The 22017-nt window shown below is 41.7% G+C and overlaps 1 protein-coding gene across 11 annotated transcripts in view; it reads left to right on the plus strand.

Moving 5' to 3' along the window:
- Positions 1 to 22017, plus strand: part of PMCA (plasma membrane calcium-transporting ATPase 3) — a 216114-nt gene that overhangs the window by 186126 nt on the left and 7971 nt on the right. For 7 of the 11 annotated variants that reach the window (XM_074102739.1, XM_074102745.1, XM_074102741.1 and 4 more), the window contains 14 exons: positions 51 to 92; positions 2663 to 2829; positions 3373 to 3588; positions 4525 to 4767; positions 5597 to 5835; positions 6129 to 6291; positions 6776 to 6877; positions 7204 to 7383; positions 8143 to 8337; positions 8791 to 8997; positions 9764 to 9962; positions 10551 to 10762; positions 11870 to 12021; positions 13733 to 13859. In XM_074102739.1, the coding sequence (XP_073958840.1) occupies positions 51 to 92; positions 2663 to 2829; positions 3373 to 3588; positions 4525 to 4767; positions 5597 to 5835; positions 6129 to 6291; positions 6776 to 6877; positions 7204 to 7383; positions 8143 to 8337; positions 8791 to 8997; positions 9764 to 9962; positions 10551 to 10762; positions 11870 to 12021; positions 13733 to 13859 (2444 nt within the window). Of the gene's footprint in view, positions 1 to 50; positions 93 to 2662; positions 2830 to 3372; positions 3589 to 4524; positions 4768 to 5596; positions 5836 to 6128; positions 6292 to 6775; positions 6878 to 7203; positions 7384 to 8142; positions 8338 to 8790; positions 8998 to 9763; positions 9963 to 10550; positions 10763 to 11869; positions 12022 to 13732; positions 13860 to 18433; positions 18563 to 19619; positions 21689 to 22017 lie in introns of those variants that run through there. The other 4 variants (XM_074102746.1, XM_074102750.1, XM_074102748.1 and 1 more) reach the window with 4 other exon arrangements.

Genomic DNA, 22017 nt, shown 5'->3' on the forward strand with positions numbered 1-22017 from the left:
ATATCCATAAATGTGTATGCTTGTAAACCTATGATGGATACGGATCGTAGAAGCTAAAAAGCAGCGAAAGGATCAGCGCAAGAGCATCGGCGGTAAGTCATCCTTTGCTATGCCGCACCTAGCGCCACGAGCTTGTCTTTACCAGCGGTGAAATATTGAACTAAACTCGCGCGATTATTAGCCTAGTCACAGTCAACAATATTTCATTAAAAATGTATTTGAAGTGTGTGAGAACAGTTGTTGTGTTGGTTAGAAATACAAAAAATACTGAGATTTATTTCATCCGATGATTATTTTTAAACGTTCTTGCACAATCCATTGCAGATTTATGAAACTATATTTTATTTATTTATTTATGAGGTATTTTTTTTAGTGCGACTGAGCTAATTTTACATGCGAATGATACCGTTGGTGAAGATAAACTTGAGGCGTTAACACCCCTGCGTACACTAGAGGTGAAGAAGCTTTCTGTGAGCGCTTGAAAGCTTTATTTATACTACTGCCCTCAAGTGTACGCTGACGACACTTCACCGTAGTGTAACCCTTACAATTAAGTTAAATTAAATAAATACTTAAACTACAATGTAACTAACATTCCTCACGTGCCTTTAAATTGTTAACTAAAACATGTACACTTCATAGCATTTTAGTAATATGCATTATCAAGTAGAGTCACCGTAGATACTAATAATAATTTAGTGTAAATTTTTAACATATTTTTTGGTGTTGGTATTTTTTTTTCTCAGGATTTATTTGTTAACAAACTTGTAGTGTAAATATTGGATGCTTTATAAAGTAATCTTTGATGATAAATACATGTACTTCGCTATACTAATTTTAAATAAAACATAACTAGTGTTAAAATTGTCTTGCACTGTATATGGAGTTTGGTGTGAATTAATCAAATCAATGTTTTTGTATATTAAAATATAACACGTATTTTTGATAACGCTTTTAAAATTATTTTTATGATAAGATGATGATAATAAATCGAAATTATTTGCATTTTTAGTCAGTAGTATAAAGAATTCTACACACAAATAAAATATGAATAATTGTTAGTAATAGCTTAATTTCACTTTGATGTCGTATTTATGTATGTATGTAGAATAGTGGCACGATCAAAAGTAAATTGCCACATTCTGAACGAGGGATGCTATAATGTTTAAATGACTGCATGCTTCAGCGCCACTTGTTATAGCAAGAGGAGCTCGCTCTAGGCGCCAGTTGCCAAGGGGCGCCATTTAAGACCAAGCATTCAGCTTGGGTTATAGCAAGAGGAGCTCGCTCTAGGCGCCAGTTGCCAAGGGGCGCCATTTAAGACCAAGCATTCAGCGCCAGCCTTGGGTTATAGCAAGAGGAGCTCGCTCTAGGCGCCAGTTGCCAAGGGGCGCCATTTAAGACCAAGCATTCAGCGCCAGCCTTGGGTTATAGCAAGAGGAGCTCGCTCTAGGCGCCAGTTGCCAAGGGGCGCCATTTAAGACCAAGCATTCAGCGCCAGCCTTGGGTTATAGCAAGAGGAGCTCGCTCTAGGCGCCAGTTGCCAAGGGGCGCCATTTAAGACCAAGCATTCAGCGCCAGCCTTGGGTTATAGCAAGAGGAGCTCGCTCTAGGCGCCAGTTGCCAAGGGGCGCCATTTTTCAGTGTCCAGTGCAAAGTAAAATTTTAATGGCGCCTTTCGAGAGGCGCGGAAGCGGTGCACACATCTTGCTCTACCTTGATCCAGGGCTAGATCCGGCGCTGGAGCATCCAAAAACAACTCCCACTCTAACTTTGCCCATCTCTGGCCATCATTTAGCGACTAGATGACATGATGTACCCCAGTTTGCTAAATAAGCAACATTACTGTCGTTCCTGATAATTTTGTAGTCTGAATTATAATAGTTCCAAAATACTTACCAAAATGAAATATTTTGGACGCTATTTCAGAGCTCAAACCAGTCGAGAAAATAAAGACTATTGTGTTTTTCTGCCCCAAGTTGCTGGAATATATTGGTGAAAATTAGCACTACCATTTTATTCAGATACTTCCTTATAATATTGAATTTATAAAATCTGTGTTTCGTCTTGATTGTTTCTACTGGAGTGCAGGACGTAGAACGCATCCAGTGTGGCAAGTCCCTATTTTCTAACGCGAACATAATTTCTATTTTGTCTAACGGTGTAAGAATGCTACTATCATTTATCGGAAATGAAATGACCAGATGGTGCACAATGCAAGAGTAAAGTTAAACAGTTTGTCTAGATCTATCTATTGACGTCGTTTAAGCGTCTACACTAAGGGCCTTCGTTAACTCGCGCGGGTACACGGCGTGCCTTGGCGCGGCGTACTTGTATCATGTCATCTATTAGAGCAACGCTGCGTGAGGCGGATCTGTGCCCTATTGAAACAGTATGCCACGCCAAGCTAGTAGCGGCGTTAGGGTAGGGCGCGGTTGGGCAACCGCCCAGGGCGCCAGACTTAAAGGGGCGCCTGAAGCCTATACTTTCTAGAAAATTCCCAAAAGTTTGGGGCGCCGTGGAAATCTCGCCCAGGGCGCTGGAAGTGCTAAAACCGGCACTGCGCCAAGCTGTGCACCCGCGCGAGTTAGCAAAGTCCCTAAACAAAACATTGGCTTTTCCATCCCTCTAGTGCAATAATAACATGGTGTTGTTACCGTAGGTGACGAAGACGTGACCCTGCCCGCGTCCGGGAACAGTCACGGGGCGAACCACTCGCGGCCGGACGACAACCACGTGCCGGCGCCGCCGGCCGACAAACCGGCGCCGGAAGGGCACAAAAAGGAGAAATCTGTGCTGCAGGCCAAGCTTACCAAGCTTGCGATACAGGTACTGTCATCATCATCAGCCTATAGCAGTCCACTGATGGACATAGGCCTCCACCAAAAAAAAAATGTCGAGGTACAGTCGAACCATTTGATTCCTGACCCACCGTAGAACGTTCTCACAGTAAGTGTCGTAATAAATTCCCCTGTCAAGCAATGCGATGTCACTATGACTTTTTTTACGAAAAGGTTCAACAGTGGGTTACGATTCAAGTGGTTTGAGTGTACAGTGGGAGTAGGAAAACCTTCGTCAGTTATTAAATTGATTCCTTTGTACAGTCATAGACTCTTAGTACGTTTTGAAACCAAAGCACTAAGTAGACAAGGGTATATCAAATTATACTAACTTGACATGATAATAAGGGTCAAAATAGTATACACCTCTAACATAGTATACGTATTCAATAGAAAAGGCAGATGACTACTCTCCCCCATTCCCCGTCCCCTAAAAGCCCGAAAAAGGCTTCAAATATCTCATCATACACAATGAAAACGACCAACCTAAAACAGCTCTTGTCTCCCCTGAAGCCACATTATTTTTTTACAGATCGGTTACGCCGGCTCGACCATCGCAGTCCTGACCGTCATCATCCTAGTGATCCAGTTTTGCGTGCACACGTTCGTCATCAAAGGGCTGCCGTGGCGTGCGACGTACATCAACAATTTAGTCAAGCATCTCATCATCGGTGTCACTGTGCTGGTCGTGGCGGTGCCAGAAGGTCTGCCGCTTGCCGTCACGCTGTCACTCGCCTATTCTGTTAAGGTGAGATAGCGCTGCGCTGGGTAATACACAACCCTATGGAGTAAGAAATGGCCTCATTGGCGGACTAAACTCATTCGGGGCCGGGGCGGCAAAGCTGAATGAGGCCGTCTAATATTAAAAGCTGATGTACCATCAGCCAAATAAGTGGTCTCACAATTTTTAAACAAGTTCCTATCAAATGGATATGTCGCTAAAGTCGAACTTTATGACATCGGGGCTTTCAAGGAAAGGGCTTATACTTTCTTAAAAGGCCGGCAACGGACCAATGACTCTCCTTGACTAGTTGGTAATCATGGGCAGTGGTGTTCATGTCCCATCGGATGATCCGCTGGCTCGTTTGCCTCCCTCTCACAATAAAAAAAAACTGAATCACGTTCCAGGGTGGAACATTTTTGCTACCTACTAATGTCATGTTGACATCCCATACATTTGCAAAAGAAATCATATCGAAATTGATTATGAAAAGGTGCCACCCTGGTACGTGATTCAGTTTCCTCAACTGTACATACATAAAGACCACGTTGTAATTCTGGGAATTCCCATGTCTTATATCCCGGATTTTCAATATATAGTCAATACCGAATCTGGAGTACATTCACCTGCACCAGTATTTGACGGAAGAACGTGTAAGATATTATTGCACGTTCTATTGTGGCAGATAATAATGCGGGTTGATTGTACACGCGATCAAAACCGCGGGTTAATCCATACTAATATTATAAATGTGAAAGTGTGTGTGTTTGTCCATCTTTCACGTCGAAACGGAGCGACGGATTGACGTGATTTTTGGCATAGAGATAGTATGTGACATAGGCTACTTTTCATCCCGGGGAAAATGCACAGTTCCCGAGGGAACAGCGCGCGATAACCGAATTCCACGTGGACGAAGCCGCAGGAAAAAGCTAGTAATTAATAATCCCTCTTATCATCTTTCAGAAAATGATGAAAGACAACAACTTGGTGCGCCACTTGGACGCCTGCGAAACTATGGGCAACGCCACCGCCATCTGTTCGGACAAGACGGGAACTCTCACCACCAACCGGATGACTGTCGTGCAGTCTTATATCTGTGAGAAGTTATGCAAGGTCACGCCGAACTACAGAGATCTGCCGGCAGAGGTCGCTGAAACTATCGTCGAGGGCATCTCAATCAACAGCGCGTTCACTTCTAGGATTATGGTGAGCTTTTTTGGATTTTTTGCGCTATGTGCTAAGGAGTGTGCCATCTGTTATAACTTTATATTATAAGTTTAGTTAATTTGACTTGAGTGGTTTTGAAAGATGTGTCCAATCCATTGACAAAATATGTCTTACTAACACAACAAGGGTGAAAGCCATAAAAAAAGGTGTCCAATCGACTCCCAGCTTTAGTTTTTTACTTGACGTCAGTGATGACAAGTATGGCAAAGGTCGCGAACTGTCAGCTAAATAAGTAGTCTATGAATTTTATAAAAACTTCCTACTAACTGAATATTTCGCTAAAGTCGAACTTTCAGTTGACAGCTACGCCTGATTGACATTATTATTTTGTGACGTGCAAACGAAAATTGGTTTTAGAAAATAAACTGAAAATTGTAAGTAGTTGCCATAGTCATTTTGACATTCCGTCGCGTTTTTACCCACTGTCTGATGGCATCTTGTTCGTTACCCCTCACGAAACAGTTTTACCCCTTTATTTACAGGGTAATTATCCTCAGATCCGAAACCAATGCCTGAACGTATCCGTATGGACTATAGATAATTATTTGGTCGTTATAAGAAAAATCTAATGTTCACAGAGATGAATTAAATTAATAGCAAACACCAACACTTACAATGAGAGCAAATTTTATTTCTAACACATGAGAGTTAATATTGTGCGACTGTGCGACCACCATAGGAGAACGGATTTGTGCGACCACAATAGCAGTGGAAAATGTTCGGCCAACCTAAAACTAAAATTTGTGTTGCCGGCAACAATAGGGATCACTCGTCCGATTTCCCAGCTAATATAGTATCTTGTTTCCAGCCATCCCAAGAACCGACGAGCCCGCCGATGCAAGTAGGTAACAAGACCGAGTGCGCCCTCCTCGGCTTCGTTGTCGGCCTGGGGCAGAGTTACGATGCGGTCCGCGAGCGACACCCCGAGGAGTCCTTGACAAAGGTTTACACCTTCAACTCTGTGCGCAAGAGCATGTCCACCGTGATACCGTACAAGGGCGGATACAGGCTCTACACTAAGGGAGCATCCGAGATTGTTATGAAGAAGTAAGTGGGAACGTTTGGAATGGTTTTTTTTTATTGTTTTTAGGGTCTCGTATCTCAAAAGGAAAAAATGGAACTTAAGAAGAAGAAATTGCATCTGGCCCTATATAATTTTATACAAACCTTGCATAAAAAATTGTATTACATATTTTTATTTTGTTTGGTGGATTGCTTTTTCCTTCTATTACACAACTATCGATGTGGATAAAAAAGTTTCTAACGCTAGCTCTATTGCGACAGTCTTATGTTTGGCCGTGAAAATTCCGACTTCTGCTCATGTACCTTTAAAATTCCAGATGCGCATTCATCTACGGGCACGAAGGCCGGCTGGAGAAGTTCACTCGTGACATGCAAGAGCGGCTGGTGCGGCAGGTCATCGAACCCATGGCGTGCGACGGGCTGAGGACAATCTCCGTCGCCTACCGCGACTTCGTGCCCGGCAAGGCCGAGATCAACCAGGTAACGAACAAACACTAGGGCCATAAGCTCTACATTGTTTTCCCGAATTTTACGTACAAATTTCACATGTAACAAAAACACCAAGAGAGTTAAGAGGGTCGCTGACGGTGAATGGATCCGAGGGACTGAAGACGGAGTGTTGTAGCGCGCCATGGAAGAGGCCTATGTCCAGCAGTGGACTGCTGTAGGCTGATTATGATGATGAAAAACACTCAAATCTATACAATTACACCCGAATTCGCTCAAGATTTATTATCCGGACAGCTGAGGAGTGGAATGCTCTGCCAGCTTCTGTGTTTCCTGGTCGCTACAATCTAGCAGTCTCCAAATCTAGGGTGAACGGGCATTTATTAGGCAAGAGAGCTCCCTCTTAGTACATATCTTTGCTTGCCATCAGGCGTGATTGTGGTTAAAAGCAAACCTATTTCTGTATTTAAAAAAATAAACAAAAATTAAATTTATAGGTAATGCTTTTGTTTGACAGGTGCACATAGACCAAGAGCCGAATTGGGATGACGAAGACAATATCGTAAATAACCTCACCGCCCTCTGCGTTGTCGGTATTGAAGACCCCGTCAGGCCAGAGGTAAGTCACCGTAGAACTAGTTTTTTTTAGTTTTTCTAGTATTTTTAGTTTTAGGACGTGAGTTAGAGTTTTTCGGATTGATGCGCGAAGTTACTAAAGTTTACCATACATTTTATGGCGGAGGACATCCCGATCCGCACTGGGTCTGCGTGGGAACTATGACCCAAGCTCTCTTATTCTAGGAGGAAGCTGGTGCCCTGCAATGTGTCGTATATAGGCCGAAATGATGATGAATTCGGAAAAAATGCAAATCTTGATTTGTTGACCGCCAGTGAAGACATTTTAATAGGACTACACACAAAAAAAATACGTTTTTTTCCCTTCAGGTACCAGAGGCCATCCGCAAGTGCCAGAAGGCGGGCATCACCGTCCGCATGGTGACCGGCGACAACGTTAACACAGCGCGCTCCATCGCCATCAAATGCGGCATCCTCAAGCCAACAGACGACTTCCTCATCCTCGAAGGCAAGGAGTTCAACAGGCGGATCCGGGACGCCAACGGAGAGGTCAGTGCTGGCGACGATCGTACAGACCTATTCATTCAAGAAGGCGCGCCTCTCCGCATTTTATAATTGTAGTATATGTGTGCGTAGCTCGAACGTGTCCTCAGTCACAAGCGTACCGTCAGTCACGCACACTGAGACTAAGACAACGTGTAAGTACGAGGCACGTGCACATTGATAATTAGCAGTGTAGGAGCGCGCCTTCGTGAGTAAACAGATCTGTAACAAGAGCGATCCAGAGAGGTGTCACTATGGCGTGCATTGAGGGTAGGCAGTGCTGCGGTAGGGTGCCGTGCTGTTGCAGGCGAAACTACCAGCTGCCTGTCCTAGAATTGATCCATTGCACGTCCATGGGTTCATCGTTACTACTAGGCGAAACAAATAATAAGCGTAACGAAATTATACCAAACGTTACTCGGCCAAAAGAAAGGTCTGCCAATAGTCTGAAATAGATTACGCAAGAAAAATTTAGTCATATTCCGTTAAAAACCTAAGTCTAAACATCCTTACCATGTCTACATTCCGTCAAATTAAGAAACGATGCAGCCGTCAAAAAAAATTTAAGATGAATTAAGTTTCTCAATGTCCAAATCACAATAAAATTCTGAAATACTTATTATTCAATGTTCTTTCAAAATGTTTTCCTTCTCGATGTATTTTACTCTTTGTGTTGAACATGTGTAAATATCTCTTTCTCTCTCGCTCTGGCTCCCTCTGTCACTCTCTTTTGGAACAGTCAGTAACAGCCTATATCATCCACAGGTCCAACAGCACCTCCTAGACAAAGTATGGCCGATGCTGCGAGTGCTGGCGCGCTCCTCCCCCACAGACAAGTACACGCTGGTCAAAGGCATGATCGAGTCCAAGTGCAGCGAAACCAGGGAGGTGGTGGCTGTCACGGGAGACGGCACCAACGACGGCCCCGCGCTCAAGAAGGCTGATGTGGGCTTCGCTATGGTAAGCATCCTTGACTGGTTCAAAATCACGGGTCATTCACGTATCAATCGAGTACAATTGGCTTTCTGTTCGAGCTCACCTTGAAAACAAACCGCGGATTGGTTCCGTACGTGAATCGTGTGGTGTTGAAAAAATCCTGTACGATAATTTAATCCAAAATGTCTCTAGAGCAAACTATCGTAATTTTACCCGACTACGACAAAGCCAAAAGGAAAGGTAATGATTTTAGCAGTCTATGTTCGTTTGTTTTACGTATGTTCCACCGTAGCGTCTAGAGACTAGACTGCTCATCCGATTTTAATAAATAAGGTGTCAATTAATTCGTTAGCATGTTCCGGGTGACATAGCATACCTTATATAATTCATACTCATCAAGCGTAGTCAGGGTCTCTAGCCACTAAGTTATCCTGCCGTCAGTACTGAACGTGTTAACTAATCAGTCTACATCCCCAGGGTATAGCGGGCACGGACGTGGCGAAAGAGGCGTCCGACATCATCCTAACAGACGACAACTTCTCGTCGATCGTGAAGGCTGTGATGTGGGGCCGCAACGTGTACGACTCCATCGCCAAGTTCCTCCAGTTCCAGCTGACCGTCAACGTGGTCGCTGTCATTGTGGCGTTTATTGGCGCCTGCGCTATCCAGGACAGTCCGCTTAAGGTATGAACCTGAGGGTCAAGCACAGATATAGATTACACTAGATAACGCAAACACCTCAATCGGTATGAAAACCAACCGTGTCACTTTTTTGTATCTACTGTGACGTCTCAAGAGCGTCTGCTAGTTGTTGAGCTGCTGATAGACGGATTAGACGCGTTATGTTGGCCACCTTGACAAATCAAAGACAAAAAAATGCCCTCATCGAGAATTTAAAAAAAAGCAGCTAGCAGTGACAGCAAATTAGCAGGAAAAAAATAAAAAGCGAGATGTTTGTTTTCCCGCCATTTCCGATCCGCATGTTTATGTTGTACCTAAGTGCAAAAAGCCGTAATTATGTTAATCATCCTAATTTTTTTTTTCATATTTTTTGTTAGTAAAGTAGCAGTAATAAATACCTAATTTAGAGGATTTTTAAATACAAATTCCTGAAAATAAATTTTCCTGGATTTTTTTAAATCTTTGCGTAACCCTCCCTTCACTAAAAATATCTACGGTATGGTTTTTTGCTCTTGTCAAAGTCAGCTGTTCAAACTTGTAGCGGCCATTTTGTGACTTAGCAGGGAGATAAAGGAGGGTCTACGGTCCTCTAACTTTTAGCAGAGCCTTGATCGACTGATTAGCGCTAAGAGACGTTTATGAATCATGTTTTTTAGCATCGGGCCTTCAAGGAGCCTTCAAGGAGGCTCTAACTTTTTATGAATAAGGCTGTTAATAGGCGCGAAAATTGGAAACGTCGTATTAACCCCTTCTATTTGTCCGTTGGCAGGCGGTCCAGATGTTGTGGGTGAACCTGATCATGGACACCCTGGCGTCGCTGGCGCTGGCCACGGAAATGCCCACGCCCGACCTGCTCCTGCGCAAGCCTTATGGACGCACCAAGCCGCTGATATCCAGGACTATGATGAAGAACATCCTCGGACAGGCCATCTATCAGCTGTTCATTATCTTCTCGCTGCTCTTTCTCGGTCAGTACTGAGGCTATGATGTCTTAACGCACTCGGAATCACAATCATATTCAAAATTTATTTCTGTCAAAAGATGTACTGTTAAATGATGGTGAATGCGATTGCGAATGCTCGGACGTTAGACAATAATAATATGACTGCAGACTGCAGGATTTTATGATGCAAAGACAATATTTACATTCCTGTCCTTAATATTGTTATTTATAAGAGAAAGTCTGTAACTGTAAGAGATACTCGATACTCGTAAAGAAAAACAACAAATAACTTCGAAACAATTTAATGTTGTGTATAATTCACACTCTGCACTGGGCCCGCATGGGAACCGTAACCCAAGCCTTCTTTTGAGAGGAAGCTTACATTCGTGCTGCGGCGGCGCTTGCGGTGGTGGGCTTGGCCCCAGCAGTGGAACATATAAGCCGGGGATGAATCTTGGATCGACATGACATTGACAAAAAAAAACACAAAAATAAGATGCGATCTTTTTTTGGGTGACGCTTTTTACGTACGGCCGGTAAAGTGTCACGGTAGTTTCATGTTCAAAATAGTGTCACCCCTTTTTTTAACATATTTTTTTTATTTTTTTTTAAGGCGACCGCATCCTAAACATCCCGTCGGGCCGCGACCAGGCGCTCGGCACAGAGCCGACGCAGCACTTCACGATAATCTTCAACACGTTCGTCATGATGACACTCTTCAATGAAATTAACGCGCGCAAAATACACGGACAGAGGAACGTGTTCCAGGGACTGTTCACAAACCCGATATTCTACTCCATATGGATCGGCACTGCAGTGAGTCAGGTAAGGGAAAATTGTTAGGAAGGATGCTATGTTACGGCGAGTTCTGGGCCACCACAGGTCGGCCCAATTCTAGTCTGGATTCAGCTTCATTTGCCATTTTTCCAAGAACAACTCCAACATCTGAAATATGTTCTTAGATACGCCAAATATGACAAGGGCCCTACACATATATTTTTCTTCTTGTGTTATAAATTATACTTTTGTTATATCTCCTGTGGATAGGCAATTTTATTATACGTGTGTTCGCCGTCAGTTGATAAAAAATATACCAGGGGTAAAGAAATTATAAGTTAGACGCTCCAAAGTCGTCAACTCTGTCAACACAGGAGAGTTTTTATTTCTTATTCTATTCTGTGTTACACCTGAACGTAGACAGAAAATAGTAAGTAAGACTGCAAGACGAAGGCTTAGAAGGGCAGGACACTTGGAAAGTAATGGGGAAGTCAGGGCTGTTAGGACATTTTCCGCATAGACCCCGCAACAAAAGAGGCCCAGGGGAAGACCCAGAAAGCGGTGGAAAGACTGTGTAGGGAAATATCTTGGCGCATAGGCAATAGATGGACGGATAACCTGGTTAAAGTCGCGGGTTCACGGTGGATGCGCGCCGCTTCCAACCGAGGCAACTAGAGTCTATGGAGGAGGCATGTCCAACAATGGACGTCCTACGGCTGATATGATGATTAAAGGGCGGATGAAGGATGCAATATGGTGACGATAGCATAAGATGGATAAGACTTTTATTAAAATTCGATTAATATTTTTGTATAAAAATTTATAGAAATTTCAGTGATGGTGATGGTTCCTAATAATGGTGAAGTATCACTTTACGCACCCCTTACATCTGTAGATGTAAAGAAGTCATTTTCCCTACATAAGTGGATAGTGAACTACAAAAGGAATGGACTGAAAATATGTACACTACTACAACAATAGACTATTTTTCAATTGTGTTCTTTTTTTTTAAGCCAATTGTGTAGTCATATCCATATTACGTATTTACGGATAGGTAAGAGAACATAGAGGAGAAAGGAGGCCAAGACCTACAAACGGTTGTGAAAACTGGGGAGAGAGAGAGGTGCAGAGTATAATACAAGTTGTGTTGTGCAGGTGGTGATAATCCAGTTTGGCGGCATAGCGTTTAGTACGGCGGGTCTGTCGATAGACCAGTGGCTGTGGTGTCTGTTCTTCGGCGCCGGCACTCTGGTCTGGGGACAGCTCGTCACCTCCGTGCCCACTAGAAAGATACCCAAGAAACTATCGTGAGTACACGACTTGTATGTTGACGACTGGGTAGCCCTCTAGTGAGACCTGACTACGGAGCTTGAGGCGGATAGCGTGAAAAATACAAGTGTTTGATCTCGAGTCTTGTTTTTTTTTTAAATTTCAATTGAAGATGTTTATCCGTGCTAGTACCCATAACACAAGCTTCACTTACTTTGCCACTAGGTAGATATTTATTGCTAAGAAACTTTCGTGGGTAGCCAAGAAATTGTTATAAGCAGCACATAAACTCTCGCGGTTATCGCAGAAAGTCTCGTGAATGTCCAAGAAATTCACGTGTGGACCCAAGTCTAGTGGATATTAAAGAAACTCGTGAGGTACACCTATAATCTTCCACTGTTACAGAAAAACCAAAGGTTGTCTATAGTTTTAGCTTATCGGTTGGATATTTCTTTTTATGCAGTATATGGTCTGATTTAAAGGATATCTACTTAGTGATGTAGAAATCGTTTAAACCAGATGACCAGTGCAATGTCCAAATACTACTAACGATAGGTTGAAAAATATTTTATAGATTAGCAGAATCGCGTGCCAGCTTTCGCCATTCCAAAATAGTCATTTAACCCACATGCTACTTTGATGGGTTTGGCAATCCTAACAACACATATTATGAAATGCGGAAATTTGTGTGTGATTGTTACTCTTGGTGATATTTGGTTTGTAGATTAAAATAGAATAACACATTTTTTTTATGAGCTAGGCGGCAATCGAGCAGGGATGTCACCTGATGGAAAACAGCGCCGCCCAAGGACACCCATAACATAAGTAAAACATTAACATTGGCTTTATCCCGATAATCCCACGGGATATCAACAAAAAAAGGAAGATTACAAAAGGTAAGTCTAAAAACATGAAATATTGCATGCGTGTGCATCGTGCAACTTAAATGAAGGACTACGTATTTTTTGGTATTTGGCGACTGGATAACCTAGTGGTTAGAGTACTAGACTGCAAAGCTAGAGGTCCTGGGTTTAATTCCCAGTCAGGGCAGATGTTCGAATGAAGAATGCGATTTTTTTCTCTTAAAGTCTTGGATACTATGTAATACGGGTTTAAGTACGTATTTATTTATAATTGGTACTGGGTCAATTGGTGTCATTCACAATCCTAGATCGAAAACGTGTCAACTCGAAATAATACACCATTTTAATTTAGACTTTCCAGAAATGAAACGAAATCTATTAGAAATCTTACTAAAATTATGCGCTTGTAGACGTCCGTTGTTTTCACCGGACAATGGACCGTTTTTTTGCCGGACTTGAGGTGTTGTATGGCTTACAATGAACTTGTCCGGCGACTTAGACATAGAACACTGCAACTTCTACAAGCGGCCAGGCAGTTGGATCCTTGGAATAGGTGACAGGATACTCATTATCCCGAAATTCCCATGGCATCGGGATATAATTCCGCAATCTCAACCGCTACGTTTGAAGACGGTGATGTTAGATGTTAATAAAAACTACGATGTTATTTCCAAAATTTTCCTTGGGAATTTCGCGATACCCCGGCATTTCAAATTAAATGCCACATATTAATCTGTTTAGTAAAGGCGCGTAATTTTGAGTTAATGCGATTTCTATCTAGGACTGGGAATCGTTGGGACTTCATGTGTGTTTATTATTAATTTAAATCCCGGATTATATATAGTTTGAAAGGAAGTTGCAGTAAATTATCCAACCCTGTTTCCAGTTGGGGAAGAGGTCAACCAGACCCGGAGACGATCCAGCCCGGTCCGGATTACGACTCCGACCTGGACAAGAAGCCGCGTGCCGGACAGATCCTCTGGATCAGAGGACTCACGCGCCTCCAGACGCAGGTATGACACAAGCCGGGAGGGAGGGGGCTCGGAGGGGGGACGGGGAAAATGTTGGACTTGTGGGTTGGGATGCTCAGACGGTGAATGGTTTAGGCTTTAGCGAGGTGGACGTGGTTTGGTGCTGTGACAAATGTTGCGTTTGCTCGATTTGCTCCGCATACGAGTTGATATTACCGAGAGGGCGTTAAAGATTGGTCATATTTTTCATGGTCCTTTGGTTATAATAACTCTATGTCATATAGTTTCGGGAACTTCACGTAATTTGGTTTAAACGTAATACGTGTGATTGGGGAAAGTTTATGCCCGGGTATTTAAATATGCTCGGAATATAGTCATTTTACTTTATTAATAGGCAATGATTTTATTTACTGTCACGTTTTGCAAACTACCAAGACACGTTCACTTGCTATATTAAATGATGTGGCGAAGAGAAGGGACATTTTTGTTTCAACATCTTGTCTAAAATGTCTCCTTTATTTAAACAGTATTGGTTTTAAAACTGTTTACGAGTAAGTCCAATATTTTCGTCTTAGCTTTGGGAGATTAACTCAACTGGCTTTTAGTAATTATATCTATAATAATACGGTTTTTACTTATTTCTGTATCTTTCACTATTATTAAAATTTCGGTAAATGAAATACCCAATTGTATTATAAGCTCGTTGAATTAATCCAGGGTTCTATGTTGCATTTCACGTTGAAATGTCTTACCTGAATGACATTTAAATGTGCAATGTGGGTGATTATGTAGGCACACTACACACTATGGGGGTTAATGTTGGTGTATACATAATCTTACTTATATATATAAAGTCGTAAGATGTCCGCATCTCTCGACGCTTGGCACACTCAACATTGGATTCAAAACTGAGATAAATACTGTTTACGGTGGTTCTTTAAATTGAATTTATTTAACTCAGGTTTGAAATTGTTTCTGCATATTGTAATCAAGGTTATTTGATTATTATACGCCGATTTTTCTTCTAACGCCTCTTTGCAAATAATATTTGTTAATTTTGTATGGAGACGTTGCGGTATTGAAGAATAGCATCGTGTTTGAAAAAGACTGATTCTTTAGACTGATAATTGTAAATTATAAATTTAAAATACTCGGTGCGTTTCTTATTTGATATATTATTATAAAAATATAAATAGGGTTTATTGTTGCACCAGCTTCATCGTACTTTTCAAGTCTGTGATGTGTTTGCGCAATAATAACATATATATTAAATGGAATTTAATAAAAACCAGAATATATATGAGATAAACAGAAATACATAGGAGTGGCAGAGATATGTTCGTGCATTACGAAAGAGGGATAAGTTGTGAGTTTACAGCTAATGTATAAAAGTACATAAGAGGTCAACAGGTCAACACAGCGGTACGTTGGGCATCCTAACGCTAAGTTACCGTATATTCTCCATTTATATATACTTTTACTATTTTTGCATACAAACCGAATTATACCACCATTTTCAATACTATGCATCCATATAGCATAATATCGTAAAAATAAAGGTACGCTCTGAACCATTTTACACTACTTTTGTTTTAGACAAGCCGGTGTCACAGTAATTTATATTGAAATAAAAAAAAACACAATAAATTCTAAATTCAAAATTACAAAGGAACTATACGTTTCATTATTTTGTTTGTTTTTATTTTATTTTTGTTCTGTCTTATTTCACTACTAAGATTTCATTCTCCTATACTTCTGTTCTTTTTGGAAAGATTTTTAATTTAATTTATACCTACACAGAGAAACACTTTACAAATTAATATACAGTAGTAACGCTATTATTATGTTTTGGCCCATTTATTAACGTAGTATTTAAACTTGTTCGATCGCTAATTTTGACAGTTGTCCAAAAGAAAAAAAGCTAAAGTCTTATAAAATTGGCAACCGAGCAATTCTTGTATTAGATTTTGTTTTTCAAAAATCTATTTTCATTATTAACCCCCAGTGCCTGGTTTGATGACATTTCCCTGGCTATGCTCTGTAGCGGTTCCGACCAAGCCTTCTGATGATGGCGACGTGTCATGGAGCCAGGCGGGGCACTAGTGGTGCATGCGCCGACCCAACAGTCTTGACGCTTCCCGTTTTAATTTACATTGGTTTACTATAGTTATACCTGAGTTGACTGAACCCCTGTACTTATTGGCATGCTCTTTATGTAGGCTGTGACGATGTTACTTATCCCTCGTGCCCAAACAGTTACTATGACTTTACCCTAGATTATTATATCGATTCACTCAACATCAACCACATCGCGGTATGAATATGACTGTCTCTTTCTCTATCTTTTATTTTACTCTAAGTCATACTGACTGTTTGTTTTTGTTTTTTTATTTTATTTATGATTTTCTGTTTTTATTTTTTGTCTGTTTGATTTTATTTGAGGATAGTGTTTTGCTTGTACCGCCCCGTACCCGCTAGCCGCTCGCCGGCGCCCGGCCACTAACAGACGGCACAAACGATTGCAGTAACATCCATCTTGTACAACATTCCACTATTATTTTATGTCAGTATAATTTCCGATTGTGTTCAGTTACTGCAATGAACGTTAATTTATTTGAGTGTGGAGTGGATTTTTCACAAAAGCAAAGCCCTTTTGGAGCATGCCGAGTGCTCACTAACATAGAGTTAACAGTTCCCGGTCGACCCGTCTCTTTCCTTTGCCGTTGTGTTGTTGTCAATGTTTTTGTGTTATATTATGTTTTGTTGAGTTTGTTTGTTTGTGAATGTTGCCCCTAGAGCCGTGTTCAGTCCGGGTTGTCTCAGGTGGGTAAAAGCGTCAAGCTGGAGTCGTGAGTAGATGCCTTTGCCTCGCTGGCGATGCCTTGTGTTTATTTGCGATCGTTAGGCTTGCGTAGAGCCGCGGCGGCGTCCGGCGGTCGGTGAGTATGCCCCGTAGAACATCTCAGTGTGTAAACAATAACAAAACCAGTGGTTCTGTGTAGCTTCCTAACAGTTTATTTTTTATTTATTTTTTAAGATACAGTTGTGCAAATATCGATCTGTATACGCTTTTAGACCGAACGCTTGTCGCTGTGTATTTTTTTACTAAACTAGCTCGAATGTATTTACACAATTGTATGTTGTAAAAAATAAGGAACCGTACCCGTCAACCTGTATCCTTGGCTCCTAAGATTAGTTAGTTTTTATGTTTAACGAAAAGAAGCATGTTAGTTGTTCCTTAGTATAAGTACCGATCGTGATGTCACGTGTAGTCGTCAGGCGGCGCCACTCGCTAAGAGCGTAGGAGTCCGCGCGGCCGCGGCGTCCGCGCGGCGTAGTCCCCGCCCCTTCCTAGGCTCCCAGCGTTGCATAGGACTAGCGGTAGGACGCAGGTTCGCTAAAGGCCTCGACTCGCTCCCGATTGCGTTCATTTCCATTTTCGTTTTTTTTTTTTTTCAGTTCAGTCGGCACTCTTCCGAGTCATATTCGTATCACGCGACACGGCCCCTCCGGCCCAATACACGCATCAATATACACGATACACTATTAAGTTGTGTTTTTTGGTTTTTTCTAACGACAGGTTCTTGTTTTTGTGTTGGCCTGCTTACTGGGACTGATATGGGACACTATGAATGTAAACTTATTAACTGTTCTCTAGTTGTCTTATATTAGGAGCGTGACGTCATTGCTTTTAAATCAGTTTGAATAAGTTTTTTTTTTTCGGTGATACTTCCTGGGGTTAACTTTCTGTTTTTATTTTATCTGGCTTTACTAAAGGGGGCTGTTAGTAATAATTTTAATAAAATATGTAGAGCCTCTAATAAGATTCTTTACGGCTGCTAGATCTCTAAACCTTAAATAATATTCATATTATAAATATACTCTATTTTATATGCCTGTCTCTTGAGAGAGACGTAGAGCTCGTGCAGGGGTCTCACCCCGTTTTGCTTTTTTTGTATGTATGAATGAGACAAAATATGATTTTAGTAGCTTGTAGTTTTTTACGGCTCTTGAATTTTACAGGGATTGGATAAGTTTATCTAAACATTCCCAAAAGTTGCGATATTTAACTAAAAAAAAAACTGGATAATTTTATCAACGAATAGATTAATTAACTGGTTATAATTGTAATTCAGCTATTTATTTTAAGCAGTAGGGTTTTGTAAATTTTATTATTTTATTCCGCTGCACACAAATAATTAGTCTTATTAATTAATTTAATCTTAACTATAATATATATTATATATATTTACTCTCACCGTTAAACCACGATCATCCGATGCAAAAGTTAATGATTACAGTAGCCGATATTCAAGGCCTATAAAAAGGTTGTTTTATAAACCATTACTAGCTTTAATATACCTATAAAGTGCAGTGGCTTGATGCTGCATCGAATAGCAAAGTTTCCTCTATTTTTATTAAAAACTGTCCAGCGACTGGCCTGTATCTCACCTGATGGCAAGTGCAGATGAGGTCAAAAATTGAGCTCACTGGTTCAGCAACAGCCTAGAACATCTAAATTTGAATTTTTAATAAGAAGGTTGTAAAAAAGCGTTTTAAAAGCGATGACGTTAGCCTTGTGCCACATCAGTCCTCTAACCGCGACGAATCAATAGGACGGTGTCGATTGGCCGGGAGAGCGCGGCGTTGAGCGTTGTTGTTGGCAGCCTCGGCCCGTGCTCGAGACCGAGGTGTAGTGGAGGCGGCGGCCCGTGCCCGGCGCCCGCCGGCGACGGACCCTCACGGTACCTGTAGCCTAGGCTAGCTGTAGAGGGCGCTGCGACACTCTGCACCCGCCGCCATCATGTCACACGCGTCAGCTCCGCCATCTTGTCGAACGCTCCCGCCATTTTGTGACGTGATTCGTTTCTATCATTCAATTTAGTTTACGGCAAATATAGTGTTCTTGTTTGTTGTAAATTTAAATGAGGATAAATCATTTTGGTGCTAAAATCTTGTTTGAAATGTTTGCTTCATTGATTTAGAAGTAATCTGCTCATGTAATAGTCGATGAATAAGATGATATTGGAAATTGGTTTAATATTCAGTTGCCGTTATTTTTACTGGAATAAAAAATACTTAGTGTGAGCCATTGGGAAGCGTGGTAATGCTTAGTTGTTATTTTCTATCCGCCATCAGTAATGACAAAAAAAATGCGATTGTTGATTATTTGAAACAGAATATTCAGTGTTATGTTCAAGTTGGAATAGGTTTTCGTTGGATGTAAATGACTAAAATCATGTCGATTGAAGCATTTTTTAGGATCAGCAAATGATTTCCTAAAGCTCATATCTTCATCTCCCTCTCACCTCGTCCCTCGTTCAATGAGCAAAGCAGAGTGTCGTAGAGTTTCCCTTAGCGTTACTATCAATAGTTCTGTCGTCTGTCATGCATCCCCACTTTCCGGCTGTAGATGTTCCCCACGTGACGTCAGCACGCCTCGACTCAGTCGAGCCAGCATCGCCCCGCTTGTGTCATCTAGCTCCCTCATTGCGGAGACCACATTGTTTTAAAAGATTCGCTAGCACACTTTAAGTTTCTCCCGCGAGCATGTCCACCACCCAGCACGGCGCCGGTCCCGCGCCGAGTGGGGCCTAAGGCCTAGGGGCTCGCTAGATGCATGCCAGCCACGTATCGTAGCGTCGCATAGCGATCCCGTCGTAACTCTGAATACAGCATTCGATCGGCGTAACGGAACATCCACACCACACTCTCGTCCTTGGGGGCGGCGGGGCGGCGGGGCGGCGGGGCGACGGGGCGGCGGGCGGCGGCGGCGGGACTGGAGGGTTGTGTTGGTTGCAGCTGCGCGTGGTGCGAGCGTTCAAGTCGACGCTGGAGGACCTGGAGGAGCGGCTGTCGGCGCACTCGGCGGCCGGGCTGCGCTCGCGCCTGCGGCAGGCGGCCGCGCCCGACCTGCAGTACATCGACGACGACGCGCCGCCGCTGGCTACGCCCGCGCCCGCCCGCACTGAGACCACCATATTCTGAACGACACCGACCGCACAACACACCCCACCCTCACCCACCACGTTTCACCTTGTCCCGGGGCCGGAGCCCCCCTTTATTCGATATTTGGTTTGTCCCGCGCCCGCGACGAACGATCGTACTTAACGCTATAATCTCCCGCGTAATCTCTGACGCCTTCTCGATTTTACGACGCATATTTATGCTTTAAACGATTTATTCATTTAAGTGAGTCTTAATTTAGTACGTTAAGAATTTTTATTAAGTGTTGAAATTTTTAGAGGTAGGTAGACGATAGCAATAAACCACGTAGTTGAGGTTAGCCGGGGCCCGCGCCCGGCGCTCAGTGCCTGTACATTTTCAATACATATTTTGTACTCTGTTGATGTTGATGTTTCAATAGTGTTTTGTAATTCTACTAGTTGACTCGCGCAGTCCCGGGCCCATCCGTGGGTCGCTCGCACCTCTGTACATATTTTATGACTTGTGGAGTCACGCGTCTTGTGTGTATATCGGAGCAGTGATATTTTGTATAACTATTATATATAAAAAACTCCTTTTTAAAAATTATAACTTTTGATTCTTAAACTTTGAAATTTTACTAAATTAAACCTTTTAAAATTTTCGACTCTCACTAGCTATTGTGGAAGTAGTATGTTTTATGAAAACTACTTATTTTATAGTATAGGATGCTATCTTGAGCTATATACGCAGCTTACGTGTTTGTTTCATAATAAATTTTGGGACCACTTTTACCCGTAACTGACTCGAAACTGGGATAAAAATACATATTTAGTAATCTGGCTTATTGTTTACGGAGGTTATCTCGCTGCGGAGTCGCGAAAGCGAACCTAAAGTTTAGTATGAATAAGACACCTCACGCTTAGCGACTAAACGAGAGCTAACAATATGTATATCTTATAAAAACAAATTGGTTTAGCTAATGTTACGAAATCTATTTACATTGATTGAAATAAATTTTCAAACAAATTCCATAGTATTTTCTTTGGTGGTAGTGGGCAAGTGGCAAGTTTTAGCGATGTCGCTCTTTTACAGATGTTGACGGTAAGTTTAGGTGCGCACGCGACGCGTGAGTAGCCGCCGGAGTAGCATGGCACGACTTGTCACTGTCATACTTCCCTATATACTCGCGCGCACGTACTTAGGTACTTACCGCCGGCAGTTTCCACCGCCGGTCCCCCCATACGATATTACGATTGAACGCGAACGCAAGCGGCCATTTTGTGAATGGTCAACACCAAAATGGCGGCTTCAGACTTAGATTGTAAGTACTGAGTATACATTGAAGAATTGTGTAATTGTTTAAATTTATTTTTGGTACAAATGTTGTTCTTTTGTTTATTATTATTTCTGCTTCGCATTTAAAGTGTGATTATGCTTATGTTACAGTGTTTTGCATGTATACAGATATGTCTGTGAGTATGCACATAGTGTGTTTTTTTATGTAGATGTCTGATTCAAAGTTTTGATAACGTTTCTGGCGATGGCAGCCGCGTTATCAGGGCTTTCAAATGGATCCGAACTTTTTGTTTGTTTATTTAAAATAGTGTTATACTGTTCAATAACGTAGAACTAAAAATATAATTCATCACAATAACTTTCCAAACTTCCAACACTATTATAGAATTAAAGCAGATATATAAAACAAATAAAAAGCTTTATTATAATCTCCACTACTACCAAAACTAGTAAAATAAGTTAACAGTTATCATTAAAACAGCTTATAGATATATTTTTCACCTAGTTCGTTACTGATTCGGTTGTGTATGTACTTATCGATAAGTTGATAATGATAATATTTTTATTTATTGTTAAAAATGCATACTTAACCGCCACTATAAACGACCAAGTTAATATTTAAAATCATAATAAAAAATAAAAGTTTATGCGAATTTTATTTTCGATACCTCGATAGCCACACAGTATTTTGAATCACAAAACTGGCCGAAGCATCGCGATAGCTCACATACCGGACTAACAGCGTAGTATAGCTTCCGACACGGTATTTAATATTTCTTTGATTTATTTTATATATTAGTGTTTTGCTACTGGATGCCCTCGCCCGACCCAGCTAGTGTGAATGCCCCCTACCCTAGTTACAAACAGGCACTTACAAGCAAAACTGCTTTCTAAAAAATCTTTTTTACATTTCTACTAACAGCAATTTCTTCCCTATTAGTATAGTATTGGCATTTCACAAGCAAATATATAGCCT

The sequence above is a fragment of the Choristoneura fumiferana genome, chromosome 19 (assembly GCF_025370935.1).
Source record: "Choristoneura fumiferana chromosome 19, NRCan_CFum_1, whole genome shotgun sequence".
In the NCBI taxonomy this organism is placed as follows: domain Eukaryota; kingdom Metazoa; phylum Arthropoda; class Insecta; order Lepidoptera; family Tortricidae; genus Choristoneura; species Choristoneura fumiferana.